The sequence below is a fragment of the Bos taurus genome, chromosome 16 (assembly GCF_002263795.3).
Source record: "Bos taurus isolate L1 Dominette 01449 registration number 42190680 breed Hereford chromosome 16, ARS-UCD2.0, whole genome shotgun sequence".
In the NCBI taxonomy this organism is placed as follows: Eukaryota; Metazoa; Chordata; class Mammalia; order Artiodactyla; family Bovidae; genus Bos; species Bos taurus.
This window is the reverse complement of record NC_037343.1, coordinates 63,593,845-63,604,457: the sequence shown is the minus strand read 5'-3', so window position 1 is coordinate 63,604,457 and position 10,613 is coordinate 63,593,845. Positions and strand designations below refer to the sequence as shown.

Sequence of the window (10,613 nt, the reverse complement as noted above, 5' to 3'; positions counted from 1 at the left end):
CTTTCTTTTCCTTCAGTGGGACCCACTTACTGCCAGCCTATGGATCCAGCCTTGCCTCAGGCCACTGCAAGGGTAGGCAGGCAACAGCCCTGAGTTGGTATTTTATTAGATCCTCATCCGTCACCTTGCTGCTGACCTGACATCTTCTCTGGTTCCACATTCTGATTCCTGTTCTTTTGGACCAAGCTCATTCCTGGCACCTCAGTTTCAGTAACAGGGCTCTTCATCCTTTTCCTGGCATCTTGCCTTAGTTTCTTGCCTGAGTTTTGGGAACTGGAATTCTGTCTCATGCCCTCTGCTGCTTCCGTTAACTGAAGTCCTTTTCTGGAGCCCTGGCTCTGTTTGGGGAGGAGGAGGCCTTACTCCCTTCCTCTGGATCCCCTTATGTTGGATGCTTGCTCTGCTGGACTTTGTCCCAGCGCCCAAGAGGCTCCCCACTCCTTGCCTCTATCCAGACCCGCCCTAGGCATATTCGCCTACAGTGTTCCTGGACCCGTCATAGTCACAGCCCCACCCAGATGATTCTACAGTCCTGGGTGGGCATGAGCCCTGCTGTCCTCACATCTCAACACTTATCCATCTTAAGAAAAGTCTAGGGAATAAAGGTCATCAGCACAGCAGGATACTTTGTTTGGAAATTAGACCAGATTCTCCAATAAGCTTTCTAGTTTTTCCTTGTCCCGCAACCCATGGAATCAAAGAGCCACGTGGAGGGCTTATTTAGGATATTCTGACCCATTTTGCTCCCAACTGTCTTCAAAGGACAGAAAATGGGCCTGGCCACTCTGATGACAGTAATTTGGCTTATAGGCTAGACATTTTCCTGAGTCTCTTTATTGATTAATTTGGCAAATGGACAGAATTCCAGGGAAGAACTCTTCCTTTGGTGTAGAAAGCTGTGCAGATGGTCACCATGCAATGAGAACTGGCCAGAGAATCGGAAGTGATGTGTTCTGGTCCAGACTCTGAATTCATTTACCGTCTCTGTGTGCCAGTTCTTCATCTATTTAAAAATTAATGATCTCAGACATGGTCACTCACAGGGTTGTGAGGATCTGCTGAGACAACAGGGGTGTGAGTCATTGTCCGAATGGGAGGATCCTTGCAACAAAAGATCTGATCTGATAAAACAGTACCTTGCTTCCTAGAGTGTTTAATGCCATCTGCACATAGGTCTCCTGGGATTCTTCAACCACCTTGCATCAAGGATTTGCTCAAGGCCATGTGGCTGCAGAGTGCAACAGGTGTCCAGACCCTGAGGGTAGGTGTTCTGTTGCACACCCACCATGGAAAGACTGTCTCTGACTCCAGGACGGGATGGGATTGGGGGCAGAGGTGCTTCTCTCCACTCCCATCTTAGCCACTGCAGTCTGGTCCCGCCATATCCGGGCCGCTCCCCCACTGATCTTTCCGGGGGCAGATGGCGTCAGGGCATTTCATTTCTGACCAGAAAAGGTTCTGTCAGTGGGAGGAGGCTTCTGAGAGATGATGTGCCTCTGTTGGGGTCTGACTTGATTACTTCCTCTCCTTTTTGGTGCTGGGTAATTTTGGTCTGAAGGAAGAGAGAAGAGTGGCCAGTTATCACAGTGGCATTGAGGTAACTAGCACTGTACTCTCTGCTGGTTCGTTGCTGTCCTCCCCTTTAAGTGAGGTGATGGCCAAAACTGATACCCTTTTACCCCCAGAATTCTTATCCTCATCTTCCTCTTCAAGAACTTGTAACTCTGAAGCAACCCATTGCCTTTCTGTGCAAAGAGCCCCCAAGTTTCTGGCTTGTCTTCCAGGCACCAGCAACCAGCAAATGATACGTGGGCAGCTCCAAGCCCCTGTCGGACTAGCAGCAGATCTGAGAAGGTGGGATGGCTGGTGAGAAGCCAGGCCTGCCATTCATAGAGCCTACTGTCTATAAACTTGACCTTCCAGTAGCTCTTTGGCACTGTTTCCATGACGCCCCTAGGGATTCTCCTATAGCCCTAACTTACCATCAGTCCTGCTCTGATGCTTGTACAGAACTGAATTAGGCTAAATCAGATTTTGACAGTCTCAAATCCTCTCCATCCTTATTGCAATATCTGGCCATGCAAAAGAATAGCTCTTCTTTCCTGTCTTATACATTGTACTCCGGAGGACTGGAGTATTAGTGTGCTATGTTGCTTCAGTCAAGTCCCACTCTTTGCGACCCTATGGACTGTAGCCTGCCAGGCTCCTCTGTCCATGGGAGTTCTTCAGGCAAGAATACTGGAGTAGGTTACCATGCCCTCCTCCATGGGATCTTCCCAATCCAGGGATCAAACTCATATCTCTTACCTCTCCTGCAAGGCAGGTGAGGGCTTTACCCACTAGTACCACCTGGGAAGCCCCCTCCTCCATGGGATCTTCCCAATCCAGGGATCAAACTCATGTCTCTTACCTCTCCTGCAAGGCAGGTGAGGGCTTTACCCACTAGTACCACCTGGGAAGCCCCCAGAGTATTAGGGCAGCCAGCAACAAAAGATCATGTGCGACAGTTCCCCCAACAATAGCATTCTACTGGGAGGTGGGTCAGGGGCTCCATTTTCTTAAAAGTGTCCGTTTTGATGGAGGTGGGCAACAACCCATAGAGAAACCCTTCCCTCACTAGCCTGACTATAAGCCTCTTGAGAGGCTCAGCTTCTTGGTTCTGTATGCCAAGGGGTGTCGGGATGTGGAGCTAGGTTTCTCCCCCCTCTCCCATCGTATACTTGGACAAAGCAACTTCTTCTGGACCAAAGAAGAGGACTTCCAGTTCATGCCTACCCTGGGACAGGACACAGCTGCATGGCAGAGATCGCATGTCTTGACTGAGTAAAGATGCTAGATGAAGCTAAAGACAAACACAGAGAAAAACACATCAGCACTAATGGCACAGGCACTCATCGGAAGGTCATTCCAGGACAGCCTCCAGGGAAGGAGTCGGGAAAGGGAGGGGGAAGCAGTGGTGCTCCAGGGACATTTAGGAGCCTCATTTCTGGGCTACGATATATATATTTTTTGTCTTAGGAGACATTTCATTTGGATGCAGAGGTCATGATGCCAACCTCATAGATCCAAGGAAGTAAAATAAGGAGATTAATCTGCCAGAGGAGCACTAGAATCACAAGACTTTAGGGCTGTTTGGATTTTACAGATCATGGGAATGTTCTGTAGCTGCCTCCCTCATTAAGCAACAAGGGGACATAAACGGACAAGCAGGTAGGGGAAGCTGGCACCTCATGCCTTTGGGAAGCAGAGAAGCAGTATCTCCCAACCTGGAAACAAATGCTGACAACTGGGATAGAAAGGAAAGGCTGGTTGGGAGAGACCATGTAGACCACAGAGGCAGGTTTAGTGCTTGGGGGTGGAATTGGCTCGAGGCTGAAGATGGGGAAGAAAAAAGGATATAACAAGGACCCCAAAATGTGAAGCTAGAGCCAGAGTGTTTATTACAGGGATAAGAAGATCAGTAGCAGGAGCCTCTGGAAAGTAGATGGTGTGGGGTGGAGGTCCTGTTTCAGTCAGCAGGTACTCTCAGTGGGACGAAAATGTTCCCATTGGGATGTTACTATTGTCTCTTAATAAAGATCACACACCACGCCTGGAAATGGTCGACAGCCAGGAGAGAGACAGAGAAGCTTAAGGCATTCCCCTTCAAGGGCCTATACCAGGAGACATCATCAGGAAGATATAATTATTCAAATGAGAGCTGTGCATGGAGCCCTGGAAGGGTGGTCAGGAGACCTGGTTCTCACCCCCATCCCTCGTGACTGGCAGTCACTTCCCATTTTGGGGGTCTTGGTCTCTTCCTGGTCAGTAAGGAGACTTGGCCTTCCCGTCACCCTCTAAATGAGCAGTGGACTTCCACCTCCAACTCACAGTTTTGGACCGAACTTCCTGCCGCATCCCGGGGTTGAGGCCGCAACCACTCAATGCCTCTGCACAGGGTGAATCTGAGGATGGCTTGGTCTCCTGGAAGGAAGAAGGGGCACACAGCACAGTGGTGCCCAACAGAGTAAGTCTGCATGCGTCAGCAAGAGAGGCCCTGTGTGCCATTCTTCAGATTACAGGATGTGAGTCACAGAAAACCACCTCCACCTCCACCACCTCTGCAACGGAGATCGGGGGCGTGAGGCTGAGACAGGAAGCAGGATGGCCCAGGACTCTCCAGGCTGAGAACCCAGGGGGCCTGACCCTTAGCTCAAGGTGCCCTGCTGCCCTCTTCAGACTTCTGAAAAGATTTGGGCATTTGCTTCCTGGGAACTCAGCAGGAGGAAGGGAGCCAAAGGCTGGACGCTCTGGGGCCACTCCTAAGGGACACCTTCTGGCTCTTCCGAGTGAGCAGCATTTGCCCTTCCTGCCTGCCCCCTTCCCTCTCCTTTTTCTGTCACTGCTCCTCTCCTCTGCTACCCCCACTGGCATCCCCAATAAGCCCTTGCACCCCCAGGGACATTTTGCCCCACATCCTAAATAGATTGCTGATTTCCGTCTGCTGATGTGACACTTCCGTCTGCTGAGACAAGGATGATGAGCAATATTCATTGACCCTTGGGGTGACTGCAGCGGGAGAGGTAGATGGTGTGTTTCGGACTGAGGTGAGGACACTCTCAGAGGGGTAGGACACTCCACACCAGCCAGCCTTGCTTCCCTTACCATTTGGGGGGTCAGCCAGAGATGGACTGAGGTCTCAAGGACCCTTGTTTGCACTCCAGGAAGCAGGTGGGGTGCTTGTTTGTGGGGGATGGGATAGGGGCAGGGGTGGGTATCTGGGGAAGTGGACGTGAGAATGGGGCGGCTTTGAGCTGAAACGACAGGACACTCAGCTCCTGCTGTCTCAGGATGGTTAGCGGCCGTTTTTAAGTTTCTTGTCCTGTCTCTGTGTTTTGTCCTGATGCTGGTACAGTTCTCAGATCTGTTATCTTTGTTTCCCAAAATTTCTACTGCAGAGACATCCAGCCTTACCCTTCGCCAGGCACTTCCCTGTGAACCCTCCTCCCTCTCTTTAAAATTCCCTTTTTGGCTCAAGTACTGATCTCACAGTAGGTATCTGGGAAGGGGCTGAGTTTAACTGCTCTGCATTAAGAAAACATACATATGTATATATTTATTGATTAATATATGCTAATAATAACTGTATAAGCCTCTCATAATCACACTACCCAGAGATAATTCTATTGATACTGTATTTCTAAATTCTTTCCTGTGTTTCATAAAAATTATATAAATACATATTTATATATATTTACCATGCTAAAATCATACTCTGCCTCCACTTCCTAATTTTCTTACTTAACACTATGCCCCATGCCCGAGGTCAGGGGTGGCAGCCGAGTGGAACAACCCCACATCCAAGGAGCGGTGGCTGCACAGGTGCAGGAGGGCTGAGAGGAGCTACTCCACATTCAAGGTCAGGAGGGGCGGCGGTGAGGAGATACCCCTCATCCAAGGTAAGGAGCAGTGGCTGTGCTTTGCTGGAGCAGCCATGAAGAGATACCCCACGTCCAAGGTAAGAGAAACCCAAGTAAGATGGTAGGTGTTGCAAGAGGGCATCAGAGGGCAGACACACTGAAACCATACTCACAGAAAACTAGTCAATCTAATCACACTAGGACCACAGCCTTGTCTAACTCAATGAAACTAAGCCATACCGTGTGGGGCCACCCAAGATGTGCAGGTCATGGTGGAGAGGTCTGACAGAATGTGGTCCACTGGAGAAGGGAATACCACTTTAGTATTCTTGCTTTGAGAACCCCATGAACAGAATGAAAAAGGCAAAATGATAGGGTACTGAAAGAGGAACTCCCCAGGTCGGTAGGTGCCCAATATGCTACTGGAGATCAGTGGAGAAATAACTCCAGAAAGAATGAAGGGATGGAGCTAAAGCAAAAACAATACCCATCTGTGGATGTGACCGGTGATAGAAGCAAGGTCCAATGCTGTAAAGAGCAATATTGCATAGGAACCTGGAATGTCAGGTCCATGAATCAAGGCAAATTGGAAGTGGTCAAACAAGAGATGGCAACAGTGAACGTTGACATTCTAGGAATCAGCGAACTAAAATGGACTGGAATGGGTGAATTTAACTCAGATGACCATTATATCTACTACTGTGGGCAGGAATCCCTTAGAAGAAATGGAGTAGCCATCATGGTCAACAAAAGAGTCTGAAATGCAGTACTTGGATGCAATCTCAAAAACGACAGCATGATCTCTGTCCGTTTCCAAGGCAAATCATTCAATATCACAGTAATCCAAGTCTATGCCCCAACCAGTAACGCTGAAGAAGCTGAAGTTGAACGGTTCTATGAAGACCTACAAGACCTTTTAGAACTAACACCCAAAAAAGATGTCCTTTTCATTATAGAGGACTGGAATGCAAAAGTAGGAAGTCAAGAAACACCTAGAGTAATAGGCAAATTTGGCCTTGGAATATGGAATGAAGCAGGGCAAAGGCTAATAGAGTTTTGCCAAGAGAATGCATCGGTCATAGCAAACACCTTCTTCCAACAACACAAGAGAAGACTCTACACATGGACATCACCAGATGGTCAACACCGAAATCAGACTGATTATATTCTTTGCAGCCAAAGATGGAGAAGCTCTATACAGTCACCAAAAATAGACCAGGAGCTGACTGTGGCTCAGATCATGAGCTCCTTATTGCCAAATTCAGACTTAAATTGAAGAAAGTGGGGAAAACCACTAGACCATTCAGGAATGACCTAAATCAAATTCCTTATGATTATACACTGGAAGTAAGAAATAGATTTAAGAGATTAGATCTGATAGAGTGCCTGATGAACTATGGAATGAGGTTCGTGACATTGTACAAGAGACAGGGATCAAGACCATCCCCATTGAAAAGTAATACAAAAAAGCAAAATGGCTGTCTGGGGAGGCCTTACAAATAGCTGTGAAAAGACGAGAAGTGAAAAGCAAAGGAGAAAAGGAAAGATATAAGCATCTGAATGCAGAGTTCCAAAGAATAGCAAGAAGAGATAAGAAAGCCTTTCTCAGCCATCAGTGCAAAGAAATAGAGGAAAACAACAGAATGGGAAAGATTAGAGATATCTTCAAGAAAATTAGAGATACCAAGGGAACATTTCATGCAAAGATGGGCTTGATAAAGGACAGAAATGGTATGGACCTAACAGAAGCAGAAGATATTAAGAAGAGGTGGCAAGAATACACAGAAGAACTGTACAAAAAAGATCTTCACAACCAAGATAATCACAATGGTGTAATCACTGACCTAGAGCCAGACATCTTGGAATGTGAAGTCAAGTGGGCCTTAGAAATCATCACTACGAACAAAGCTAGTGGAGGTGATGGAATTCCAGTTGAGCTCTTTCAAATTCTGAAAGATGATGTGAAAGTGCTGCACTCAATATGTCAGCAAATTTGGAAAACTCAGCAGTGGCCACAGGACTGGAAAAGGTCAGTTTTCATTCCAATCCCAAAGAAAGGCAAAGAATGCTCAAACTACCACACAATTGTACTCATCTCACAGGCTAGTAAAGTAATGCTCAAAATTCTCCAAGCCAGGCTTAAACAATACGTGAACCATGAACTTCCAGATGTTTAAGCTGGTTTTAGAAAAGGCAGAGGAACCAGAGATCAAATTGCCAACATCCGCTGGATCATCAAAAAAGCAAGAGAGTTCCAAAAAAACATCTATTTCTGCTTTATTGACTATGCCAAAGCCTTTGCCTGTGTGGATCACATTGAACTGTGGAAAATTCTAAAGAGATGGGAATACCAGACCACCTTGACCTGCCTCTTGAGAAACCTGTATGCAGGTCAGGAAGCAACAGTTAGAACTGGACATGGAACAACAGACTGGTTCCAAATAGGAAAAGGAGTACGTCAAGGCTGTATACTGTCCCCCTGCTTATTTAACTTCCATGCAGAGTACATCATGAGAAACGCTGGGCTGAAAGAAGCACAAGCTGGAATCAAGATTGCCGGGAGAAATATCAGTAACCTCAGATATGCAGATGACACCACCCTTATGGCAGAAAGTGAAGAGGAACTAAAAAGCCTCTTGATGAAGGTGAAAGAGGAGAGTGAAAAAGTTGGCTTAAAGCTCAACATTCAGAAAACGAACATCATGGCATCCAGTCCCATCACTTCATGGGAAATAGATGGGGAAACAGTGGAAACAGTGTCAGACTTTATTTTTCTGGGCTCCAAAATCACTGCAGATGGTGATTGCAGCCATGAAATTAAAAGACGCTTACTCCTTGGGAGAAACGTTACGACTAACCTAGATAGCATATTCAAAAGCAGAGACATTACTTTGCAAACAAAGGTCCATCTAGTCAAGGCTATGGTTTTTCCAGTGGTCATATATGGATGTGAGAGTTGGACTGTGAAGAAAGCTGAGCGCCGAAGAATTGATGCTTTTGAACTGTGGTGTTGGAGAAGACTCTTGAGAGTCCCTTGGACTGCAAGGAGATCCAACCAGTCCATTCTAAAGGAGATCAGCCCTGGTGTTCTTTGGAAGGAATGATGCTAAAGCTGAAACTCCAGTACTTTGGCCACCTCATGAGGAGTTGATTCATTGGAAAAGACTCTGATGCTGGGAAGGACTGGGGGCAGGAGGAAAAGGGGATGACAGAGGATGAGATGGCTGGATGGCATCACCGACTCAATGAACGTGAGTTTGAGTGAACTCCGGGAGATGGTGATGGATAGGGAGGCCTGCCGTGCTGTGATTCATGGGGTCGCAAAGAGTTGGACACGACTGAGCGGCTGAACTGACTGAGCACTATAAAATAGATTTGCTTCCCTGGTGGCTCAGACAGTAAAAGATCTGCCAGCAATGTGGGAGACCCAGGTTTGATCCTTGGGTCAGGAAGATCCCCTAGGAGGGCATGGCAGTCCACTGAAGTATTCTTGCCTAGAGCATCCCATGGACAGAGGATCCAGGTGGGCTACAGTCCATGGGGTCACAAAGCATTGGACACAACTGAGTGACTAAGACTTTTGCTCTTTCAAATGGTAGGGCTGGATGGAGACAGTTGGAGGAGGAACCTTCATCCGTGGTAGTGAAGTAGCTTGCCACCTCTGTTACTGACCAGAGTCTGAGACCTATGTCCCCAGAGGCACCCCGGGAGATACTGCCGGGGAGCAGTGTGTGGGTGGGGTACCCTTTTGCTAGCACTGAGAGCCACAGATAAAATAAGGTGTTAATGCTTCTCTGAGGGCCAAGTTGATAAGATGGCTGCCCCCCAACAAATGCCCTTTGTGAAGTCTTAGAGCTGGTCCTTCTGGGCTTTGCTCCCCCTCCGTGAGTCTCGTCTGCTAGAGAATGGGGCTGCGGGTCACAGTGAAGCTTACCTCCACTCCAAGGAGGGTGCTTGTACACAGGTTTGGGAGAAATTATTATGTCCTTGAACTTCTTTCCCATGTACTGGAAGTAAGACTGGATTGCCTTCCAGGCACAAAACCTGTGAGAAAAATGGCTTCGGGTCACAGAGAGAAAACTACCCACTGAAGGGGCTGGACCACTGAGCACAGAGGAAGTGGGTGGGGACCAGTCCTCACAGAGATGGGGTCATGTCCTACGGAGAGGAGGAGAGCCCTGGGCCTCAGAGTGCTGCCTGCCAGAGGCCCTCTGAGGCCGCCTCTTTGTCCAGGCCCGGCTCCAGGGAATGCCTGGCCTGGGTGGGATGTTAGGACTTCCTTCTGGAGTCACCAGTGAATGGAGTCTGTAAAGAATGTGCAGCACTGAGGCCTGGGTGGGGCTAACTGCTGGGATGCTGACTTCTGCCTTAGACTGGGGCGGGGGGGGGGGGGTGCGGCGGGGGCGAGGGGTGGATGCGGGTGGGGGCGGGGTGAAATCACTATCTATAACCCTACCTGGAACAGTCAGAATGTCTGACTGGCCTCCTCCAGGGGCCTGATTCTTAGTTTCCAACCTGTCCCTTAACTGGGGGCTGTGATCCCCTCAGCTCATTCCCCAGAGTCCTTTCCCTGGAGTAGACCCTGGTTCCTCATGTAGACTCACTGCAACCTGGGAACTCTCGGTCCCTAGAAACCCTGGAACATTCCCCACCCTTCCTCCATGGCCTCTAACCCTTTGCTGTCTGTCAGCCTGCCCTTGGATGGCGACCTCTTGGAGGTCGGTCTTGGTGTCTTGACCTCCACCCTTCCTCCTCCTCCCTGAATGGTACTCTGTTCATTCACAGTTGGTTTTTCCCATTCCGCTTACTGAACTGGGTGTCCCTTTCATCATGAACCACCCACTACGCCACAAATGCGTTCTTTATGGTGCTTAAGAGACCAAGAGACCTGGCTTCTAGTCCTGGTTTTACTTACCAAGTGATCCTGGGCGAGTCCCTTAATCACTCTGAACCTCAGTTTCCTCATCTATAAAATAGTGACAGTAAGACTTTGCCCCACCCACCTCACAGTGTTGATGAGAGGCTGTCTGGGGTAAAGTGCATGAACACAGTTTGCACAACATGAAACTCTTGTAAGTGCACAGGAAAGGAAGTAAAGAACCGGCTCCACGAGGATTAGGGATTCGAAGCCTGCCTGAAGCACCTCTGTCCTTCCTCAATAGGTCTGAGGAAGAGCTGAGCACGGACTCCAACCAGGAACAGCATGTATTTCTC

At 48.3% G+C, this 10,613-nt stretch overlaps 1 protein-coding gene across 8 annotated transcripts in view; it reads right to left on the bottom strand.

The window, feature by feature from the left end:
- Nucleotides 1–574: 574 nt before the first annotated feature.
- The window catches only part of RGSL1 (regulator of G protein signaling like 1), a 59,840-nt gene continuing 49,801 nt past the window's right edge, over nucleotides 575–10,613 (bottom strand). Inside the window, exons 19-23 of one of the 8 annotated variants that reach the window (XR_009490750.1) lie at nucleotides 9,334–9,443; nucleotides 3,871–3,963; nucleotides 2,776–2,842; nucleotides 1,137–1,552; nucleotides 575–1,055 (exon numbers count right to left, since the gene is read on the bottom strand). Coding sequence is in view for 7 of the 8 variants with exons in the window: in XM_015475254.3 (XP_015330740.2) it covers nucleotides 1,516–1,552; nucleotides 2,776–2,842; nucleotides 3,871–3,963; nucleotides 9,334–9,443 (307 nt within the window). In the remaining variant the exon portion in view is untranslated. The other 7 variants (XM_015475254.3, NM_001192209.2, XM_059875327.1 and 4 more) reach the window with 7 other exon arrangements.